This window comes from Notothenia rossii (genome assembly GCF_949606895.1).
Source record: "Notothenia rossii genome assembly, chromosome: 1".
Taxonomy (NCBI): domain Eukaryota; kingdom Metazoa; phylum Chordata; class Actinopteri; order Perciformes; family Nototheniidae; genus Notothenia; species Notothenia rossii.
In genome coordinates, this window is record NC_136912.1 from 95,515,687 (window position 1) to 95,541,092 (window position 25,406).

At 41.7% G+C, this 25,406-nt stretch overlaps 1 protein-coding gene across 2 annotated transcripts in view; it reads left to right on the top strand.

The window, feature by feature from the left end:
* The window catches only part of wwc3 (WWC family member 3), a 46,455-nt gene that overhangs the window by 11,349 nt on the left and 9,700 nt on the right, over nt 1–25,406 (top strand). For both annotated transcript variants that reach the window (XM_079664974.1, XM_079664975.1), the window contains exons 2-16: nt 4,975–5,084; nt 6,183–6,383; nt 8,426–8,502; nt 10,114–10,193; nt 16,462–16,591; nt 17,449–17,559; nt 19,881–19,954; nt 20,523–20,771; nt 21,217–21,306; nt 22,299–22,726; nt 23,086–23,200; nt 23,367–23,447; nt 23,866–23,952; nt 24,066–24,258; nt 24,914–25,033. In XM_079664974.1, the coding sequence (XP_079521100.1) occupies nt 4,975–5,084; nt 6,183–6,383; nt 8,426–8,502; nt 10,114–10,193; nt 16,462–16,591; nt 17,449–17,559; nt 19,881–19,954; nt 20,523–20,771; nt 21,217–21,306; nt 22,299–22,726; nt 23,086–23,200; nt 23,367–23,447; nt 23,866–23,952; nt 24,066–24,258; nt 24,914–25,033 (2,146 nt within the window). The remainder of the gene's footprint in view (nt 1–4,974; nt 5,085–6,182; nt 6,384–8,425; nt 8,503–10,113; nt 10,194–16,461; nt 16,592–17,448; nt 17,560–19,880; nt 19,955–20,522; nt 20,772–21,216; nt 21,307–22,298; nt 22,727–23,085; nt 23,201–23,366; nt 23,448–23,865; nt 23,953–24,065; nt 24,259–24,913; nt 25,034–25,406) is intronic.

Sequence of the window (25,406 nt, forward strand, 5' to 3'; positions counted from 1 at the left end):
TTCAGTACATGTTTCAGGTATCAGTACTTTACTCCACTGCTTATTTTTCTGAGGACTTTTTACTTTCTACTTCTCACATGTTGAACACAAATACCTGTACTTTCTACTTCTTACATGTTGAACACAAATACCTGTACTTTCTACTTCTTACATGTTGAACTCAAATACATGTACTTTCTACTTCTTACATGTTGAACTCAAATACCTGTACTTTCTACTTCTTACATGTTGAACACAAATACCTGTACTTTCTACTTCTTACATGTTGAACTCAAATACCTGTACTTTCTACTTCTTACATGTTGAACACAAATACCTGTACTTTCTACTTCTTACATGTTGAACACAAATACCTGTACTTTCTACTTCTTACATGTTGAACACAAATACCTGTACTTTCTACTTCTTACATGTTGAACTCAAATACCTGTACTTTCTACTTCTTACATGTTGAACTAAAATACCTGTACTTTCTACTTCTTACATGTTGAACTAAAATACCTGTACTTTCTACTTCTTACATGTTGAACTTAAATACCTGTACTTTCTACTTCTTACATGTTGAACTAAAATACCTGTACTTTCTACTTCTTACATGTTGAACTCAAATACCTGTACTTTCTACTTCTTACATGTTGAACTCAAATACCTGTACTTTCTACTTCTCACATGTTGAACTCAAATACCTGTACTTTCTACTTCTCACATGTTGAACTCAAATACCTGTACTTTCTACTTCTTACATGTTGAACTCAAATACCTGTACTTTCTACTTCTTACATTTTGAACACAAATACCTGTACTTTCTACTTCTTACATGTTGAACTCAAATACCTGTACTTTCTACTTCTTACATTTTGAACTCAAATACCTGTACTTTCTACTTCTTACATGTTGAACTCAAATACCTGTACTTTCTACTTCTCACATGTTGAACACAAATACCTGTACTTTCTACTTCTCTCATTTTCCAAACAGGCTGGTTCCTTTAGTCTGAATGTGTGTTTGGTGGCGTGATCATTATTATTTAGAGTCATTGTGTGCCTATTGATTTGAACACGATCCGTGTATCCATCATTTCCTGGTCTTCTCTAAAGAAGAGGGACCAATGGAAACGTTGTCATGTTGCCGTTGTTCAGCATGGAAACATTCATTAGCTAACAATGACATTATTGTTCTATTAATATAAAGGGAGGTCAGGTACTCTTTAAAACAGCTGCTAGTTATGGGTAATTTTTACTTAAAGGTTGGGTAGGTAAGTTTGAGAAACCGGCTCGAGATACACTTGTTGTTATATTCCATGGAATGCTCTTAACGTCCCGATAGCAATGAATATCTGAAATGCTTTGACAATAAATACATAAAAGAAAGTCATCTGTTGAAGCCGTAGCGCTGTAAAAAGCACGACCAATCATCTGAGCCGGCTAAACTAACTGGATGGCCTACCTGCCTGTCAGCCTTCCATCTGTGCACAAACTTATCTCGTGCCCTCATTGGTCATGTGCGCGTTCGTGTGTGTTGGAGGAGGGGCTCTGTGAGGAAGGGGCAGATTTGTTCCGGTTGTGTAGTTTCAAATTCTAGCGCACTCGAGCTGGTTTCTCCAAACTTACATACCCCACCTTTAAGTACATTTCAAAGCCCTCTTTACTTTGACTTGAGTAAAGAAGTTTAGTCAGTACTTCTACTTTCACCAGAGTATTTTAACACACGAGTATCTGTACTTCTACTTGAGTAAAGGATGTGTGTACTTCTACTTGAGTAAAGGATGTGTGTACTTCTACTTGAGTAAAGGATGTGTGTACTTCTACTTGAGTAAAGGATGTGTGTACTTCTACTTGAGTAAAGGATGTGTGTGCTTCTACTTGAGTAAAGGATGTGTGTACTTCTACTGGAGTAAAGGATGTGTGTACTTCTACTGGAGTAAAGGATGTGTGTGCTTCTACTTGAGTAAAGGATGTGTGTACTTCTACTTGAGTGAAGGATGTGTGTACTTCTACTTGAGTAAAGGATGTGTGTACTTCTACTTGAGTAAAGGATGTGTGTACTTCTACTTGAGTACAGGATGTGTGTACTTCTACCTGAGTACAGGATGTGTGTACTTCTACTTGAGTAAAGGATGTGTGTACTTCTACTTGAGTAAAGGATGTGTGTACTTCTACCTGAGTACAGGATGTGTGTACTTCTACTTGAGTAAAGGGTGTGTGTACTTCTACTTGAGTAAAGGATGTGTGTACTTCTACTTGAGTAAAGGGTGTGTGTACTTCTACTTGAATAAAGGATGTGTGTACTTCTACTTGAGTAAAGGGTGTGTGTACTTCTACTTGAGTAAAGGATGTGTGTACTTCTACTTGAGTAAAGGGTGTGTGTACTTCTACTTGAGTAAAGGATGTGTGTACTTCTACTTGAGTAAAGGGTGTGTGTACTTCTACTTGAGTAAAGGATGTGTGTACTTCTACTTGAGTAAAGGGTGTGTGTACTTCTACTTGAATAAAGGATGTGTGTACTTCTACTTGAGTACAGGATGTGTGTACTTCTACTTGAGTAAAGGATGTGTGTACTTCTACTTGAGTAAAGGGTGTGTGTACTCGTCTCTGGTGATTTGTATTAGAGTATTCACAGTAAGGTTTGCTCTTGGAGAAACAGCTCCTTCGGTCTTGCTGTTGATTTACAGAATTATACTATTCACCTCAGCTGTGATGTCATGCTATAATAATATTGAACTTTAAATTAGGATTGTATGTGAAGCTGCTCTGAGATTATTAATACGTTTTGTTCTTTAAAGTTTCCACATTCTCCAGGATCCAGTTTCAGTGTGAGAGGAAACGGAGAATATCTGAAAAGCCGTCAGACGGGAGTTATGCTCAGCTGCCGCAGCGCTTCCTGCACAATATATATTTAGTCAAAGACGTTTCGCTAAATCTAGAATAATCTGCGACCATCCCCACGACATATTTACAGCTGCAGAGAGCAGGTGGGAGGATGTGCAACAAGGAAACACTGGTACGATAATCATAATAATAATAATAATAATAATAATAATAATAATAATAATAAAACAAATGTTGAAGTATAAAATTGGTAATTTGAAAATAATAAAAAGGTAAATAGTAACCAATAATAATAATAACATTAATAATACAAATAAATACATTTTAATATTTATCATTTAGGAAATATAATTTAAAGCAAAATATTTAAATAATTAAGTAAATAAAAATAAAAATGTAAAAATAGTAAAATAATAAAAAGTTGTATCGAAACTAATTGTATTATTGTAATAACGAATAATCAATAATTGAGTGTGTGTGACATGACTTGGAACAACAGGCTGCCGTCACAAGACTGTAACAAACCAAACATCTCAAGGGTTCTCCCTCGGTGTGTGTGTGTGTGTGTGTGTGTGTGTGTGTGTGTGTGTGTGTGTGTGTGTGTGTGTGTGTGTGTGTGTGTGTGTGTGTGTGTGTGTGTGTGTGTGTGTGTGTGTGTGTGTGTGTGTGTGTGTGTGTGTGTGTGTGTGTGTGTGTGTGTGTGTGTGTGTGTGTGTGTGTGTGTGTGTGTGTGTGTGTGTGTGTGTTTGCATTAAGAAGTGAAATCCTGTTTCTGCCACCAAACTAAAGTCAAACAGCTCAGAGCTACAGAGCGCTGCAGAGGAATGTGCTGCAGGATGCCGCCTCTGCATTGTGTGCACGCCTCAATCCGGCCTCACACTCTGCATTGTGTGTTTCTGTGTGTGTGTGTGTGTGTGTGTGTGTGTGTTTGTGTGTGTGTGTGTAGCCCCCCTTTGTCCTCTCTGATTGATGTTAATCAGACGGTTACTGTATGTTCTGTCAGCAGACTCAGTGTGTGTAGATTAGGAGTGTATCAGCCTGATGCTGTTAGTTATGCACTGACATACACACACACACACACACACACACACACACACACACACACACACACACACACACACACACACACACACACACACACACACACACACACACACACACACACACACACACACACACACACACACACACAAACACACACACAGCTTCATAAATCATAATCAGTCTGTTATCAGCCCCTGCTGATCTAAACTTTAAAGAAAATACGTGTCTCAAGCTCTATTCATAATACTGACATTTTGAAAATGTTATAATGTCCTGCTTTCATGGCTCTGTAACTTTGTCTCAAAGTCAAATATGTTGAATTATTCAGACTGTTTTCTGAGACATCTGAGGAAACATTTATTTGACTTTCTCTCGGAAAATGTCCTGATTCATGAAAATCAAGTCAGAATTTTGAGAAAATAAGTCAGAATTTGAGATATTCAGAAAAGGTCAGAATTTTCCGAATAAAGTCAGAATACAGAGATTTTCAGCCAACATTTAAAAATGTTTGGGGGAAAAAAATATAAATTAGGAGACAAGGTTTCAGAATTCTGAGATTTTCAGAAAAGTCAATATTTTGAGAGAAAAAAATTAATCTTTTTCTCAGATTTATGAAAAACAACTCAGAATTTCGAGATTTTCAGTTATATTAGAAAAATGTAGGATTGTTGGAGATTTACTGAAAAAGTCCTCATTTTTAGATCTTGGGAAGAAGTCAAAATATTGAGAAAAAAATCTGAATTTGGGGGGAAAATATAAATTATGCAAAATAAGAGGATTTGGAGAAACAATTCAGAAATAGATAGATTTCAGGCTGGTGGTGGCGGCCATGTTGGATTTCTCAATTTTGGCATTTTGGGACAATTTTGAGCTTCATATACAGAAGATTTGGATTCAGCACCCCTTAAAATTGAAAATTGACCCTGTCTATTAGAAGAACAAGAGTTATCTTTGGTATCCTATAGATGTCATTATTTCTGACGCCCTGAATATGTATATTCAAAAGGGATGCTGTGGCTCAGTGGGATAGTGCGCTGATCTCTGGTGGAGATTGACCACAGTATTGAATGTAATTTAATATGATGTTAAATATTTCTTTCAGGATCACGAAGCCTCTGACGTTCGCAGACTGCGTCGGGGACGAGCTGCCTCTGGGCTGGGAGGAGGTTTACGACCAGCAGGTGGGCGTTTACTACATCGACCACATCAACAGTGAGTAGATTCACTTCCTTTAAACTATTACAACTATTAACAAAAACAAAAACACAGATTCAAGGAAAGAAGCTGCTTTTATCCAGTGTTTCTGATATAAACTGCTGTTCTAAACAAATAGGGAATACATCTACAATTAAACAAATTAATACATGTATGGAGAAACCAGAACACAAATTAACAAGATTTAGATATTCATACATGTAAGAATAAAATATTGTGTGTATTATAATTGGGTATTCTCAGAGATAAAGTTAGAAGTTTATTGTAAAAAAAGTGTTTTCATGATAAACAGAGGCAGTAGAAGTACTCAGATCTTGTTCTTGAGTAAAAGTAGAAGTACTCAGATGTTGTTCTTGAGTAAAAGTAGAAGTACTCAGATGTTGTTCTTGAGTAAAAGTAGAAGTACTCAGATGTTGTTCTTGAGTAAAAGTAGAAGTACTCAGATCTTGTACTTGAGTAAAAGTAGAAGTACTCAGATCTTGTACTTGAGTAAAAGTAGAAGTACTCAGATCTTGTACTTGAGTAAAAGTAGAAGTACTCAGATATTGTACTTGAGTAAAAGTAGAAGTACTCAGGTCTTGTACTTGAGTAAAAGTATAAGTACTCAGATCTTGTACTTGAGTAAAAGTAGAAGTACTCAGATCATGTACTTGAGTAAAAGTACTCAGATCTTGTTCTTGAGTAAAAGTAGAAGTACTCAGATCTTGTACTTGAGTAAAAGTAGAAGTACCAGAGTGTAGGAATACTCTGTTTCAGTAAAAGTCCTGCATTCAAAATGTTTCTCAAGTGAAAGTAGAAAAGTATTCTCATCAAAATATAGTGAAAGACAGTAAAAGTAGTCGTTGTGCAGATTGGTCCATTTCAGAATAATAGATATGATATGTTTTATAATGATTGATCATGAAAGTGTTCTCAAAGCTGGTAAAGGTGCAGCTAGTTTGAATGACTTTGTGTACTGCAGGGTAGCTGGTGGATTCACTCCAGGTGTATAGAGAGAGAAGAAATAGAAAGCATCACTTCAGGTCCTCTCATCCATCTTATGTATAATTATGAGTTTCATGATATAATCTGCTCTCTGTTTCTTTATCCACTCAGAGCTGACGCAGATTGAGAACCCGCGGACGCAGTGGCGCCAGGAGCAGGAGCGCATGCTGAAGGAGTATCTGGTCGTGGCTCAGGAGGCGCTGGAGGCCAAGAAGGAAATGTTCCTGATCAAGCAGCAGAGGCTGGAGCTGCTGCAGCAGGAGATGCTGCTCTTCAGCCAGATCAGCGAGGACTCCAGCTCGCTGCACAGCGGTGAGGAACAAGAATATATATCATACTTTACTGCAGGGGGGCCAAACTGCTTTCACTGAGGGCCACACGCAGACACACATACAAAGGACCGGGTGGTGAGGTACTCTGCCTCACAGGCAAGGCTGCACATAACTGGTGCGCAGGTGCACCAGTTAAAAAAAAAGAGCACCGGGTCATTTGAAAAAAGGCGCATTTGCATACCAACATTGAGAGAGAAGAGAGAGAAGGGAAAAGAGAGGAGAGAGAGAAGAGAGAGAAGGGAAAAGAGAGAAGAGAGGAGAGAGAGAGAGAGAGAGAAAGATATTTGCGAGTTGCATATAAACTCAGGGCCGGCCCGCAGCACTGGCGTTATAACTTTTCGCCTAGGGCGCCAGATCTGGGGAGGCGCTGCGCTGGCATTCTGGGAGGGAAAAACATTTTTGACCGTTGGGGCTCATCCTGATTTTCGGCCTTGATGTAACAATATTCATAATTAAGTAAATGTAACACCCTTTTCACCCCGGTTCCACTTTTCATTTGCCCTGTACGATGGGCGCTGTAAGAGATGAAAATGGGGGATGTTGGCTTATCTGGCGCCCGCAGCTCACAGCCAAAGTGCCAGTGAGTGAGTGAGTGAGTGAGTGAGTGAGTGAGTGAGTGAGTGAGCGAGGGAGAGAGAGAGGGAGGGTGCACCGGTTCCGGCGCTGATGTTATTAGAATCGGGTGCTAGCTGCTCTAACGGATATTAGAAGAAGATGTTTCTAGAATAATGTGGAGGGAGAGTCCTCTCCAGTCAGACTGAGAGGCTGATAGCTATAGCTCAGTGAGGTAAAGGACTCTGAGGGTTTAGATAGTTCACTTTAGTCTAAGTTCAAACGGTTTGGTCACAATTTATGTAAACACATATTTCCAAGGCACTCCTTTATGATTATTGGGATCAACAGGTTTGAAATCATTCCAATGTATACTATAGGACAGTAACCAAAAATATCCTTTAAAACTGGAGAGATACAAAAAAAATGCCTAAATAAATAAATGTTAAGGTAAAATAAGATATGAATGAACAACACAAATGAAATAAGTTACATTCATTGGTTATTGGCTATGGTAGGTTATTGGTTATGTTCTCTGCATGTGTGTTCAGTGCCGTGTGTCTGGCAGATAAAGTCAAGACCCCCTCAAAAGTTACAGTTTATTTCATTTTAAGGATGAGCACCAAGCAACATCTCCAGGTGCTCCTTTGAGAACCAGAGCAAAAAAGTGATGTGCACCCCTGCTTATAGTTTAGGTTATCATTCAGCAAAATCAATCAAATAGGTCAATTGTGCTTTTTACTTGAATATGATTTAAAGGTCTCCTATTATACAAAATGCACTTTGTGATGTCTTTTCTACATCACCATGTGTCCCCGGTGTGTCCCCGGTGTGTCTCCGGTGTGTCCCGGTGTGTCAGGAGACTCACAAAGTGTCCTCTCTCTTCTCCTCCGTACCCACATCTCTAAAAACGGGGAACAACGGAGCTGATCCAGATTTGCTGCGTCATGACCACATTACTAAAATGTGGGCGGGCTTTACACCCACGGGCCAATCAGAAACATTGCTGTCAGAAACAATGAGACGTGTTCTGAAGTAATATGGTCTGTGTTTACATTAGCATGCTAACACTCAGAGCTAACCTGTGCTGGAGAGAGAGAGAGTGTGTGTGAAGAAGCAGGAAATCAAAAGGAAGTCACCTTGTGGTAAACCTGAGAGAGAGAAAGAGTTTGAGCTCCATCCTGTTTCAGAGAGAATCCTTGATGTGGTTTGGAACATGATATGGAGTTTAATCACGGCAGCATTTAGCTGAGTTTCTGCTGGGAGAGTTCTGAGCAGGCGTTAGCTCCGCCCCCTCTTGAGACACTTTGCACGGGCTGTATGAAAAGTGCCCTATAAATACATCTTTATTATGATCTCCTTCTTTATATTTACAAGTACAGTTGAAATGATGACACATGAAATAATAATGAATTTTAGTTTACGGTGACATCATCTTTTACCCATAATCCCTCTGTGTTTGTGTGGCAGCGCTTTCCGGATCGTCGTCCAGCGGGAAATACGACTCGGAGCAGATGAAGGTGGAGGTGGCCTGCAGGAGGGAGAGGGTGAGTGGGGGGGGGGGGGGGTTGTGTGTGTGTGTGTGTGTGTGTGTGTGTGTGTGTGTGTGCGTATGCGTGTGTGTGTGTGTGTCATCATCAGAGGGGTCAGAGTTCAGAGTGTGTCCATGATCAGGTTAATGGAGAGACCACACAGGATTTGGATTGTTAACGAGAAAAAACGTTGATTCCCGTGAAAACATATTCACATGTTACCTGTAAACGATGACTCATCAGTTTCTTGATGTTACCTGTAAACGATGACTCATCAGTTTCTTGATGTTACCTGTAAATGACGAATCAGCCGTTTCTTGATGTTACCTGTAAACAATGACTCAGCAGTTTCTTGATGTTACCTGTAAACAACGACTCAGCAGTTTCTTGATGTTACCTGCAAACGACGACTCAGCAGTTTCTTGATGTTACCTGTGAACGATGACTCAGCAGTTTCTTGATGTTACCTGTAAACAACGACTCAGCAGTTTCTTGATGTTACCTGTAAACAATGACTCAGCAGTTTCTTGATGTTACCTGCAAACGACGACTCAGCAGTTTCTTGATGTTACCTGTGAACGATGACTCAGCAGTTTCTTGATGTTACCTGTAAACGACGAATCAGCCGTTTCTTGATGTTACCTGTAAACAACGACTCAGCAGTTTCTTGATGTTACCTGCAAACGATGACTCAGCAGTTTCTTGATGTTACCTGTAAACAACGACTCATCAGTTTCTTGATGCTACCTGTAAACGATGACTCATCAGTTTATTGATGTTACCTGTAAACGATGACTCATCAGTTTATTGATGTTACCTGTAAACGATGACTCAGCAGTTTATTGATGTTACCTGTAAACGACGAATCAGCCGTTTCTTGATGTTACCTGTAAACAATGACTCAGCAGTTTCTTGATGTTACCTGTAAACAACGACTCATCAGTTTCTTGATGTTACCTGTAAACAATGACTCAGCAGTTTCTTGATGTTACCTGTAAACAACGACTCATCAGTTTCTTGATGTTACCTGCAAACGATGACTCAGCAGTTTCTTTATGTTACCTGTAAACAACGACTCATCAGTTTCTTGATGTTACCTGTAAACAATGACTCAGCAGTTTCTTGATGTTACCTGTAAACAACGACTCATCAGTTTCTTGATGTTACCTGTAAACAATGACTCAGCAGTTTCTTGATGTTACCTGTAAACAATGACTCATCAGTTTCTTGATGTTACCTGTAAACAATGACTCAGCAGTTTCTTGATGTTACCTGTAAACAACGACTCAGCAGTTTCTTGATGTTACCTGCAAACGACGACTCAGCAGTTTCTTGATGTTACCTGTGAACGATGACTCAGCAGTTTCTTGATGTTACCTGTAAACAACGACTCAGCAGTTTCTTGATGTTACCTGTAAACAATGACTCAGCAGTTTCTTGATGTTACCTGCAAACGATGACTCAGCAGTTTCTTGATGTTACCTGTAAACGATGACTCAGCAGTTTCTTGATGTTACCTGTAAACGATGACTCAGCAGTTTCTTGATGTTACCTGTGAACGATGACTCAGCAGTTTCTTGATGTTACCTGTAAACGATGACTCAGCAGTTTTCTCCTGTGTTTCAGCTCTGCAGGCTGAAGCAGGAACTGGCTCAGGTGAAGCAGGAGCTGCAGTACAAGGAGATGGGAGTGGAGACCCTGCAGGAGTGAGTGTTACACACACACACACACACACACACACACACACACACACACACACACACACACACACACACACACACACACACACACACACTTCCTACAGCTGCTCCACCCTGCAGCCTTTTTCCTTTCACTCCCTGAAACTCTCCTTTTCCTCCCGTCTGCTGTAATGACTCCTCGTCAAATATGTAGCTCAGCAGGTTTTTTAATGTCTTTCTGATTCACCCTCACCCTCCTCCATCTTTGTTTGGAAAATGTTCTCTCAGATTAAAGTCATACATTAGGCAGGAAATACTCACACACTCCTCAACCTTACAAATCCTCCTCTCCCTTATTCCTCGTCTTAGTAGAAACATATTTAAGCATTATTTAAATATTGAAGTTGTCCCTTTTCCATCGCCTCATCTCTTTTCAAATGTCGGCTTTCATTTTGTTTACCTGAGCGGACAATGGTGAGATCTCAGAGCCGAGTGACCTTTGACCCAAATATAAAATAACAGAGAGAAAAGTGTGTTTAGTTCAGCCTCCGACACACACACACACACACACACACACACACACACACACACACACACACACACACACACACACACACACACACACACACACACACACACACACACACACAGATTCCTGTCGGAGGCTCCACCTCTTGGAGCAGGAAGAGGACCGGGAGCGTTTGGGAAATGGAGGGAGGGTTTCTGATGGAAAGCGACTCCACCTCAGGAAGAGGAAACACCAGAGGAGCCGGACAGGAAGTGGCTCTAGAGAGAGGGGAGGGGTGGGGGGGAGAAAGGAGGGAGGGGGACTGAGGAGGAGGAGGAGGAAGAGGAGGAGGAGGAGGAGGAGGAGGGGGGGAAACACAGCGGAGATATCTGGCAGCAAATTCCTCAGCACTTCCTGTCAGAGAGAAGCCTCTTATCTCTGCGATAAAGCACAACCAGAGACCAGAAGTGTGTGTGTGTGTGTGTGTGTGTGTGTGTGTGTGTGTGTGTGTGTGTGTGTGTGTGTGTGTGTGTGTGTGTGTGTGTGTGTGTGTGTGTGTGTGTGTGTGTGTGTGTGTGTGTGTGTGTGTGTGTGTGTGTGTGTGTGTGTGTGTGTGTGTGTGTGTGTGTGTGTGTGTGTGTGTGTGTGTGTGTGTGTGTGTGTGTGTGTGTGTGTGTGTGTGTGTGTGTGTGTGTGTGTGTGTGTGTGTGTGTGTGTGTGTGTGTGTGTGTGTGTGTGTGTGTGTTATTGTTAACTGCAGGGTTTTGTTGGGACCCTCCGGCTGTTGTCAGCAAAAAACAAAAAAAGGCGAATTGTTCTCCTCGCCATGTTGCATCAGATAAAGCAAACAAACAGCTACTGATGCAGAATACACACACACACACACACACACACACACACACACACACACACACACACACACACACACACACACACACACACACACACACACACACACACACACACACACACACACACACACACTGGAGTCAGGAGTTTTTCTCTGTTTTGGGAGTTTCCGTATCTTTTCTGCTCTTTTGAAATCTTTTCAGACTCTGCTCATTCTCATAATATTAGGATTTTGTCTCTCAGATGAAAGTCAAATGTAAAATACGAGATTATATTTTGAGATTCTAATAATAAGGCACCTAATGTCGCTTTAAGATTGAAGTCACAAATAAAATAAGAATCCCACAAATTCACGATAAAACTTGGATGTTCTGCCGTTGAATTTATTCATTCACGAAAAAAAATATGATGATTTTCACAAGAATTGAAAACCATTATTTATGAGAACACTCTGAGAAGGGCTCTGAAATTCAAACGGTAGATTTACAAGAAAAAAAGTCCCAAACATACAAGAATTAATTTTGATATTTACAAAAATGTAATTCACATTCTCTGGGATTAAAATAATAAATTAATGAAAACCGTTTCACAAATTAATGAGAAAAAAACTTGGATATGCTCTAAAAATTAAAATGGTTCAATGGCCAGAAAATAAAATATAATTAAAATAAAAATACGTTATAATATCTGAGATAAAAGACTTACATTTACAAAACAATCCCTGCTCAGCAGCGAGGACAGAACATGTTGCCGTGGATTAAAGAGAGTTTAAGATGGATCTTTATTTATCCCCGTAGGGAAATTCACATGTCATGATGGCAACAGAATCAATACAGATGTCACACACAGGGGCGCCGCCAGAGACTTTGGGCCCCATGAAAAGATATCACACCCTCCTGTTGTCTTCGGGTCAAATCTCACCGATTTAAGACTTTCATCAATCATAACTTTTTTGTTTTACATTCGATTGCATTCAGGCTTTATGATATCCGTCACAGTAGACATCTGAACATATCAAATTGCTGATCACCGCTTTCATTGAACTTTGGATGATTTAGTCAACTTTGTAACACCCATGGTATGAATCACACCTGGCACTCACACACACACACACACACACACACACACACACACACACACACACACACACACACACACACACACACACACACACACACACACACACACACACACACACACACATACACATACACACACACACTCTCTAGATGTTTTCCCCCCTATGGTTCCCCCCTCTTATGTGCCCCTCCCCCACATGGATCACACCTGGCACACCAATACATGCTCAGTGTCTGTTCTTTGTATATTTACTGCAGTGTTTCATGTACACCAGTCGTCTGATACGATATGTACAGTTTGAAAGGGTGTTAAATGAAATGTGTTGATGATTCATGGTTTTTGTGTGAATGTAATAGCAGTTCAAACAGGACCTGTCAACTGTGACCGCGAACACCAAAGTAAGGGGGGTTGGGGGGGGGGGGGGGAAACGAAGACAATAGGAGGGTTAAACATTTTTTTCTTAATGTCCTAAAATAGTTTGGGCCCCTGTCAGTCACGGGGCCTTAGAATCGTCCTAACTTTTCACCCCCTTACGGCGCCCCTGATTGCACATGGAATATACGGATATGTGAGCAGAACAGATATGTTAAATATATATATTTAAGGTGCAGGTGACAGAGCGGGTATGAGTTATATGTGCAAACAGTGTCTGAGGCTGAACGTACTCCTCTTCTCACATGGATATTCTCTTCATTTAAAGTTGAAGATCGGCCATAAAAGTCTTGGATATTCTGTGACGTTGGATTGATAAATGAACAGGAAACACGTGGATATTCTCTCTCAGATTAAAGGGCTGCATGAACTCCAACATGCTCAAATATTCCTGAGAAAATATGTAAAAATGTGATTTCTACTGTACAGGGTGGGGTTTCATTCAGCAGGTACTGAGGGCGGGGGGGTTAGTGTATTTTTTTTTAGCGTATAAACTCTCCGCCCTGCTGATGGGTCGAGGTGAGGGGGGGCAGGGGGGGGGGGGACAAAGCAGAGCCTGTTTAGGGAGGAAGAGGAGGAGGAAGAGGAGGGTCCCTGATGAACAGAAGCTGCTGTTGAAGGGGAGGCTGTGGTGAGGGTGGGACACACACACACACACACACACACACACACACACACACACACACACACACACACACACACACACACACACACACACACACACACACACACACACACAGGCAGACTCACCTTAAAGCAGGAGAGCAGATTTCATTTCATATTTCTGCAGGAAATCTTACATTAGATTTTTTATTTTTGGCCCATTTTTTTCCACAACTCAGAACAGTAGACTCCTGACAGAAACCTGTCCTTCTCTTAGGTTCAAAATAAAAAATGTCATGCAAGGTGAAAGCCTTATTACATCAACCCTTTACACGCAAATTATTTTGTATAATTAAAAAAAAAGTGTTTAAACATACCACAACCTCCATTCATTGGAGTCCCTTGTTTACTTCAGGAACATAGTGACATCACTATGGAACACTCTTGCGCTCCTATTGGCTAGCGCTCCAATACATTGTACGTGATAGGCTTAGGGGAAGGGACTTCTCCAAACTGGTTGGAGAGGACTCTTTAAAGTAAAGAAACTATATGCTGATATAAACCTGAACATCAGCAGGAGAGGACTCTTTAAAGTAGAGACACTACATACTGATATACACCTGAACATCAGCAGGAGAGGACTCTTTAAAGTAGAGACACTACATACTGATATACACCTGAACATCAGCAGGAGAGGACTCTTTAAAGTAGAGACACTACACACTGATATACACCTGAACATCAGCAGGAGAGGACTCTTTAAAGTAGAGACACTACATACTGATATACACCTGATCATCAGCAGGAGAGGACTCTTTAAAGTAGAGACACTACATACTGATATACACCTGAACATCAGCAGGAGAGGACTCTTTAAAGTAGAGACACTACATACTGATATACACCTGAACATCAGCAGGAGAGGACTCTTTAAATTAGAGACACTACATACTGATATACACCTGAACATCAGCAGGAGAGGACTCTTTAAAGTAGAAACACTACATACTGATATACACCTGAACATCAGCAGGAGAGGACTCTTTAAAGTAGACACACTACATACTGATATACACCTGAACATCAGCCGGAGAGGACTCTTTAAAGTAGAGACACTACATACTGATATCCTGAACATCAGCAGGAGAGGACTCTTTAAAGTAGAGACACTACATACTGATATACACCTGAACATCAGCAGGAGAGGACTCTTTAAAGTAGAGACAATACATACTGATATACACCTGAACATCAGCAGGAGAGGACTCTTTAAAGTAGAGACACTACATACTGATATACACCTGAACATCAGCAGGAGAGGACTCTTTAAAGTAGAGACACTACACACTGATATACACCTGAACATCAGCAGGAGAGGACTCTTTAAAGTAGAGACACTACATACTGATATACACCTGAACATCAGCAGGAGAGGACTCTTTAAAGTAGAGACAATACATACTGATATACACCTGAACATCAGCAGGAGAGGACTCTTTAAAGTAGAGACACTACATACTGATATACACCTGAACATCAGCAGGAGAGGACTCTTTAAAGTAGAGACACTACATACTGATATACACCTGAACATCAGCAGGAGAGGACTCTTTAAAGTAGAGACACTACATACTGATATACACCTGAACATCAGCAGGAGAGGACTCTTTAAAGTAGAGACACTACATACTGATATACACCTGTAAGAAACAAATAGTGTTTTGTGAAATGTTGTATTGTTTGAACCTTCAGGGCCACCATAGAGATTCTAGCATAGGTCTTTGAAGGCAGCATTTTAAACAAACAGATGATGGTTCTCTCTCTCTCTCTCTCCCTCTCCCTCTCTCTCTCTCTCTCTCTCTCTCTCTCTCTCTCTCTGTGTCACATGCACCGTCAGTATTTCATAACCGACCACAGACTAAAATAAATCCTCCTCTCAGGATCCTGCAGATTCTCCTCTGATGATCTTTAGTGAAGACTTCCAGAAGAAGCACACGCCCTGTTAGTGAGACATTCATCAGGGACCACATGACTCATTTACATTTTACTATTCAGATGTTAAAGAGTCTGTTTTCTCTACGTTCACCAAGATGATAATTAATAATGCATTTGATTTAATTCATGCTTTCATTGTGCATACTTAATTTATCCGTGCGGACAAGAAGCACTAATTCCATGTAAAGATAATAACAAGAAATAGGAATAAAAACAATGTATTATGATAATAATACAGAAAGAATAAATAGGGAAATACAAACATAGTTATAATAATGTAGAAATACAAATAATGCAAAAGTAATTGTAAAAATTCAATAATAATAATAAAAACAATTTATTATTTAGATAAAAATTTATAATAAAAGAATACAATTTGTCTTACACAATAATATTAATAAATAAATTATAAAACATAATTCCCTTCCTGCCATCTCTCCCTTTTGACATAATACACCGACTCCAGACATTTATACATATACATACATAATGTCCTGATACATATTCGTATATATATATTTGTATTCGGGATTGTTGGAAACGTTATTTAGATCTCGAACACACCACTTAAAAATAACAAGTGTGTTTTCATTTCATTCATTTGAACAAGCCTGTATTAATGTGTGTGTGTGTGTGTGTGTGTGTGTGTGTGTGTGTGTGTGTGTGTGTGTGTGTGTGTGTGTGTGTGTGTGTGTGTGTGTGTGTGTGTGTGTGTGTGTGTGTGTGTGTGTGTGTGTGTGTGTGTGTGTGTGTGTGTGTGTGTGTGTGTGTGTGTGTGTGTGTGTGTGTGTGTGTGTGTGTGTGTGTGTGTGTGTGTGTGTGTGTCAGGATCGACAGGAAGATGTCGTGCAGTCAGACGAACTACAAGCTGGACGAGGCTCAGGCGATCTTCAGCGAGCTGCGAAGCATCAAGAAGTTCATCAGCACGGGCGAGAAGGAGAGGCAGGACCTCATCCAGGTACGGCTCCACCTGCAGATCAGGAAACACCGGACCACACCTGGATACTCCCCGAGATACGGGTCAACTATAACCCATACTGTTACAAAGAATACTCACCTTACTACAACACTTGGATATTCTCCAAAGTTAAAGACCATCAGACACATGTGCTTGAAGCTTACGACAAAAAAAGAGATATTCTCAAATTAAATTCGTAAATGTACGAGAAAAAAGTCACAAATTCATTTAAAATGTATTCAAGGAGGCTTATTTTGATCTGCATCGACACATGCATTTTCGGTGGATTGATTATGGATTTTACAGTTCATTTTCCCGCCTGGGTCCTGTAGTTGTAATGTCCTCTGCTGCCCTCTGGTGTCTGTTCTGCAGAACGTCAGCTTCTTATTTTAGTGAATCCTTTCCAGTCATCTGAGTCAGAGTCCAGCGTTTAGTCAGCTCCATGTAATGCAGTGAAAAGAGTCGGGGAATCATCAGGAGGAGTTTCCTGTCAACGTGACGCACTTTAAATTAATCTGTAAAAACATGATTTACTTTAGACCTTTGTTCCACTTTGATGAGACATTTTAGAGATGATACGTTTTTAACTGTTGAGTTAACTATCTTAATAATGATAATACATTTTGTGAGTATTTTTTTCCAACTTTTGAATCAAAGAAACTGAGGATATATTTTGTGCAATAAACTCTATATACATTAATCAAATGTACGGTGGCCCTAAGGGGTCAAAACAATGACATTTCACCCAACTAAAACTTCATTTAAGAAATTGTGTTTGTGAGCATCTTGATTATTGTCAGCCATGAGGTGAATTTGTTTATTTTTAATATATATATTTATTTACTTTCCTCCCAAAGTGCCTTGCGAAGCTGACGGTGAACTTCCAGAACTCTGGAGAGGTCGGGAACGCCGGAGGATCGGAGCTGCAGTTCTGTGACACCGGCTGTCAGACCGACCTCATCGGAGAGGTGACACACACTGACCAAAACACCTCAACACCTTTATCAGGAACAATGTACCCTAGAGGGGGTTAGACCAGAGAGGGTTCTAAAGGGTCACCTATCCTGCTAAATCCACTTCCTCATGTCTCTGCTACATCAACATGTGTCCCCTCTTCCTCATGTCTCTGCTACATCAACATGTGTCCCCTCTTCTTCATGTCTCTTCTACATCAACATGTGTCCCCTCTTCTTCATGTCTCTTCTACATCAACATGTGTCCCCTCTTCTTCATGTCTCTTCTACATCAACATGTGTCCCCTCTTCTTCATGTCTCTTCTACATCAACATGTGTCCCCTCTTCTCCATGTCTCTTCTACATCAACATGTGTCCCCTCTTCTTCATGTCTCTTCTTCATCAACATGTGTCCCCTCTTCTTCATGTCTCTTCTACATCAACATGTGTTCCCCTCTTCTTTATGTCTCTTCTACATCAACATGTGTCCCCTCTTCTCCATGTCTCTTCTACATCAACATGTGTCCCCTCTTCTTCATGTCTCTTCTACATCAACATGTGTCCCCTCTTCTTCATGTCTCTTCTACATCAACATGTGTTCCCCTCTTCTTCATGTCTCTTCTACATCAACATGTGTCCCCTCTTCTTCATGTCTCTTCTACATCAACATGTGTCCCCTCTTCTTCATGTCTCTTCTAAATCAACATGTGTCCCCTCTTCTCCATGTCTCTTCTACATCAACATGTGTCCCCTCTTCTTCATGTCTCTTCTAAATCAACATGTGTCCCCTCTTCTCCATGTCTCTTCTACATCAACATGTGTCCCCTCTTCTTCATGTCTCTTCTAAATCAACATGTGTCCCCTCTTCTCCATGTCTCTTCTACATCAACATGTGTCCCCTCTTCTTGATGTCTCTTCTACATCAACATGTGTCCCCTCTTCTTCATGTCTCTTCTACATCAACATGTGTCCCCTCTTCTTCATGTCTCTCCTACATCAACATGTGTCCCCTCTTCTTCATGTCTCTTCTACATCAACATGTGTCCCCTCTTCTTCATGTCTCTTCTACATCAATATGTGTCCCCTCTTCTCCATGTCTCTTCTACATCAACATGTAGAAGAGACATGGAGAAGAGATTCTCTCTCTTTTGGATCCATTTCTATAAAAAACTGTCTGAAAATGAGCTGATCAGATTTTGGACCCTTTATGATGTCATAACGATGTTTTGTCTTGAAAACCATTAGCCAATCACGAACCAAGGTAACCCCCCCCCCCCCCTTATCACCCGAATCTCCTCCTAGAGCACCAATAGCCGGGTTCACACCAAGTACTTTGCCGTACTTAGTACCCAGCACTCAGTACCCCCATGGAACTAAGAGCCAATCGCGTTCACACCGGAATAAGTTCCTGAGGGAGGATTAGTCAAATGAAGCCGCTGACATCACTTCTTCTTCTTCTGCTTTGGGTTTACTGGCAGGCCGCAAACCACTTCACGGCGTATACTGCCACCCGAAGTCCCCAGCCGGAAGTCCCCGGAGTTAGGGACTGGCTTCAGTAGAAGCTGCTGGGACTCCCAGCTCCCATGTTTTCTTTTGTGTTGCCATAAATTAGTCTCTCTGCGTTTGTTCGCTGGGTGAATGCTAATGCTAATAATGCTAATGCGAGGATAATAAAATGGCGGCTCTTCAAAACATTTCAGAGTTTTACGGGGCGTGGTTTGCAATTCGCCCAGCCAATCAGAACTGGGGCACTTTTTTTTCCCCCAGGAGAGTACCACCTCTCTAGCTGGCACTAAACATGGGGGTAAAAGTTCCCGGCACTAAGTACTCTTTTTGGTTTGATCGCGACATAAGGGGTACCAACGGAACTAAACGGGAAAAGTACTCCGGTGTGAACGCAGCTATTGAGTTCTTTGTAACCAAATCTCTCTCAGAGGGGCGTGGGGAGGGGCTCCTTATTTTCATCTAAAGTAACAGACAGAGAATCAGCACTTTGGAAACAGGGCTGAAACAGAGGGGGTTATGGGTAATGCTGCAATGATCTGTTTGGTGTTTCAGCCAATCAGAGACAGGCTCTGGATATATCTGAGACCTGTGATATATTGATGAAGAGGAGGATAGGGGACCTTTAAGCTTCTTCTTGCCCCTTTTGAACATGAGGGAAACTATTTTTTATTTTGCTTCTCTTTGTTATAATTATTATTATTGTTTGTTTTGTTTCTAATATGTTCAATACATTTACTAATAAATAAATGAAATAAATAAATGTGCAGGGTGGCACAACTATTTGTCTCTCTCTCTTCCTCTCATTGAACTGTCTCTCTCTGTGTTTCAGTACGGCTCCCAGGACTCCTCACACCTGGTGGACAAAGTGAAAGTTAACTGGCAGTATGAGGAGGCCAAGAAGAAGTGAGTGTGTGTGTGTGTGTGTAAAAGTAGAAGTACTCAGGTCTTGTACTTGAGTAAAAGTAGAAGTACTCAGGTCTTGTTCTTGAGTAAAAGTAGAAGTACTCAGGTCTTGTTCTTGAGTAAAAGTAAAAGTACTCAGATCTTGTACTTGAGTAAAAGTAGAAGTACTCAGATCTTGTACTTGAGTAAAAGTAGAAGTACTCAGATCTTGTACTTGAGTAAAAGTAGAAGTACTCAGATCTTGTACTTGAGTAAAAGTAGAAGTACCAGAGTGTAGGAATACTCTGTTTCAGTAAAAGTCCTGTATTCAAAATGTTCCTCAAGTAAAAGTAGAAAAGTATTCTCATCAAAATATAGTGAAAGACAGTGAAAGTAGTCATTGTGCAGATTGGTCCATTTCAGAATAATATATATGATATGTTTTATAATGATTGATCATGAAAGTGTTCTCAAAGCTGGTAAAGGTGCAGCTAGTTTGAATGACTTTTTATACTGCAGGGTAGCTTGTGGATTTGTTTAAGTGTTGTTATATTACCCCTAACCCGTGTTCCCCCCCCCCCCCCTTCAGGGTGCAGAGCGTCCAGCACCAGCTCGCTCAGCTGGACTCTGACTCCTGGTCGGGTCGGGTGGAGGCGGACCGGGACCGGGACTTCCTGCAGCTGCTGAGGGAGAAGGAGGCGCTGCTGCAGGAGCTGGAGGAGGTGATCAGGCAGCAGATCTGCCCCGAAACACTGCTGCAGCTGGAGGAGGAGAGAGGGCGTCTGGAGGGGGAGGTGCAGAGAGCCAACAGCAGCCAGAGCCAGGGGGCCAATCAGAGGTGAGAGGGGGCGGGGTTTAGATAAGATAAGAAGTACTTTATTGATCCCAATTTGGGAATTGTTTGCTTTGCAGCAGCATAAAAAGACAAGGCAATGTACATTAGAGAAATGAACAGAGTCAGGTAGCCAATCAGAGGTGAGAGGGGGCGGGGTTAACATAGCCAGGGGGCCAACCCTTTTTTTAATAAAATAAACTATGCCTTCTCTATTACGTACTTTACATTTTAAACGCATACTGTACTGTAACCTTATTGTAACTTCTTTTCTTACTGAATTTTTTTGCAACTTTCACAATAAATTGTTTTGACTTTTTTATTTACTCTTGACTTAATTGTTGTGTTGTTACAGCTGACCCTGAAGTTAGCATTATATGTTATAACTTTTAATGAAATATTAGGTGGTTTTAAGACATCTTATTTTACTTAATCTAACTTCTTCTCTCAGGATCCTGCAGCAAGAGAAGAGGAACGCTCTGCTGAGGCAGCTGGAGGAGGCCACACGCATCACTACCTACCTGCACTCACAGCTGAAGAGGTAACACACACACACACACACACACACACACACACACACACACACACACACACACACACACACACACACACACACACACAGACACAGACACAGACACAGACACAGACACAGACACACACACACACACACACACACACATGAGAGAGAGCCACACACAGACACACACACACACACACACACCACACACACACACACACACACAGACACACACACACACACACACACACACACACACACACACACACACACGCACAGACACACACACACACACACACACACACACACACACACACACACACACACAGACACACACACACACACACACACACACACACACACAGACACACACACACACACACACATACATACACACACACACACACAGACACACACACACACACACGCACAGACACAGACACAGACACAGACACACAGACAGACAGACAGACACAGACACACACACACACACACACACACACACACACAGAGACACAGACACAGACACAGACACAGACACAGACACAGACACACACACACACACACACACACACACACACACACACACACACACACACACACACAGACACACACACACACACACACACACACACACACACACACACACAGACACACACACACACACACACGCACAGACACAGACACACACACACACACACACAGACAGACAGACAGACAGACACACACACAGACACACAGACACACAGACACACACAGACACACACACACACACACACGCACAGACACAGACACACACACACACAGACACACACACAGACACACACAGACACACACGCACAGACACAGACACACACACACACACACACACACACACACACACAGACACACACAGACACACACGCACAGACACAGACACACACACACACACAGACAGACAGACAGACCTGTACGATGGCACCTAACGATATAACGTATGTACATATTGATCTCTCATATATACATTCTCCCCCCAGCATGTCGGCCAGCTCCCTCACGGTGTCCTCCAGCAGCAGTCGGGGGTCTCTGGCCTCGAGTCGGGGGTCTCTGGCCTCCAGCCGGGGGTCCCTGAGCTCCATCAGCTTCAGCGACATCTACGGCTTCCCTCAGTACGAGGGGGGCGCGGGGGAGGAGCCTCACCTGCGCTACCTGCTGCAGGCGGACGACCCCCCCTCCCATAGTAAAAACAAGCGCTCCCACGACCCCCCCCAGTCTCTGGCCTCTCTCTCCTCTCGCTCCTCGCTCTCCTCCCTCTCGCCCCCCGGCTCCCCCATGGACACGCCCTACCTCCCCCCCCCCGACTGCCCCCTGACGCAGATGACTGAGGAGTACATGGAGCAGGCGGGGGGGCGGGGGCTTCTGGAGGGGCTGAGGGACGGCGTGTGCCCCCCCACAGGAACCACAGGTAGGCGTAGGAGCTACAAGCTGTACAGAAATGACCAAAAAAACGTTTTGATAATCCCAGAAACACTTATTTTGATTTTCTTATTTTATTGTCTTGGTTAAAAATATTTACTTTTATTTTGTTCTTATGATTATTAGTATTTTTTTATATTAATATTATTTTTCTAATATTATTTATTTTATGATTTTCTTTTATTAATTCATTTAATTGATTTAATCCTTTAATGATGGGATCTTGTATTGAGAGACAGATATGAGTTTAGGCTTTCCTTCTGTGACAGGAAGCTGTAGAGCAGATTGTAAGATGTAACCATAGTAACAGATGTCTGTCTGATTCCTGCTGACCCTCTGACCCCCCAGGAGTGACTCTGCGGGGGAACAGTGCCAACCGGAGCGTCCGCAGAGCGAGGAGGGTCTCCGTCTCTGAAGAAGCTCTGGCTACAGATAGCGGGGTGTTCGAGGCCTGGGGGCGCAGGTGAGAGACACACCTGTACCTTAATGTAACCTTCAGGAGCTTTGGGGGGCACACAAATCAAATATCACATGTTTTAACTGGCTTTAAAGAAAAACAGCTTCCACTGAAACAGAATAACAAATTGTTGTTGTTGTTGTTGTTGTTGTTCTTTTCTCTCCTCTAACAGGACGGAGGAGTCCGATGAGATTTCTTTTATTAAAGATCTGACGTCTGTGAGCGAGCCCACACAGATCCACCTGGGGCTGCTGTGAGGATGATTATTTATTTATTATTTTATTTGTAATTATTATTAATTATATTTTATTATAATTTATTTATTTAATTATTATTTATTTAATTATTATTTATTTATTTAATTATTATTTATTTATTTAATTATTATTTATTTAATTATTATTTATTTATTTTATTATTATTTATTTATTTATTTAATTATTATTTATTTATTTAATTATTATTTATTTGTTTTATTATTATTGCATTTTTTATTCTATTATTACTTTTATATTTTTTATGTATTATTATAATAATTGTATGTATTATTATTCTTTTTTTAATATTTTTTTTTATATATTTTAATGATATGTATAAACATCTTTAAAAACATTCTTATTGTTGTTGTTTGTGTGCTGTGTTGACTCCCTGTCTGTGCCTCCTGTCCTCAGCTGGGAGTTGTCCTCTCAGTCTCTGAGGCTCCACCTCCTGCAGCTGAAGAACCTGAACCGCTGCGTCGTCAGAGAGGGGTTCAAAGTGTGAGTGCTTTCAGATCTGATTAGTAAAGAAGTCCACAGAGGAGAAGATTGATCTCTGGACCTATAATACACCTAAAAACAGTATAACAGGTAATTACCCCCCCCCCCCTCAGGTATGTGAAGGTGCAGCTCCTCCCTCTGGACTCGGCTCGGTCCTGTTTCTACTGCTGCTCCGCTCTGGACCCTCAGAACATCCTGAACTTTAACGAAGGCTTCCGGATCCCCGTCTCCAGCGGCGCTCTGACCGCCAGCTTCCTGCAGATCAGCGTCTGCTCTCTGGGGGGCGAGAGCCAGGAGGAGACCCTGGTGAGGAGGGGGGGGGGGGGGGGGGGGGGGCGGGGTTTATCTGCTTTATTTAGGAAATCGTTTTGAAGTGAGGTTGAACGACGTACGGCTGATTGAGGTAGCAATAATATCAGAAACAGGTTTATCACCAGGTGGGTTGACCCGTATGAGGAATGTAGCTTGATGTCATGGTGCACACATAAAAGTAAAACGACTGTTAATCAAACCCAACTGTAGCTGAGAACATGACAGGATGTGTGATTACCTAGAAGAGCATCAGGACTGTTTGAGGCATATGATAGCTATGTGATTCACAAGATGATTCAGCCTCTATGGAGAGAGACATATGACAAGCATGATCATTTCTGACGTGGAGCTAATCTGAAGTAAACATTGAATACTCCTTTCTATTCCTCCATCTTGTGACTGTGGAACTCCCTCTCTTGGATATCAGCATGTGAAGGACACTGTTCAGGAACTAGTTGATGCTCTGTATGTGATGACTCCTTCCATTCTGGAGAGGATCACAGATACATGGATCCTGAGATTCAAGCTCAAGCTGGAGACCAGGGAGATGTTTCCTGCCCCGCCCCTTAGCCGATCACTTACAATGTGTCGCACCTCTTTATTTACATTTGTTTTAAAATATTTGTTATGTTTTCCTGTGACCCTGCAGGGCTCGGCTCAGCTGGGGCTCTCTGAGTGTGAGGGGGGGGTGGAGATGATTTACCATTGGCTGAGGGTGACCATGCTGAACGGGGCGGAGAAGAGCCAGCGCAGACACACAGATAACCAGGTACACACACAAACACACACACAGAGAACCAGGTACACACACACACACACACACACACACACACACACACACACACACACACACACACACACACACACACACACACACACACACACACACACACACACACACACACACACACACACACACACACACATACAGAGAACCAGGCACACACACACACAGACACACACACACACACACACACACACACACACACACACACACACAGAGAACCAGGCACACACACACACACACACACACACACACACACACACACACACACACACACACACACACACACACACACACACACACAAACACACAGAGAACCAGGTACACACACACACACACACACACACACACACACACC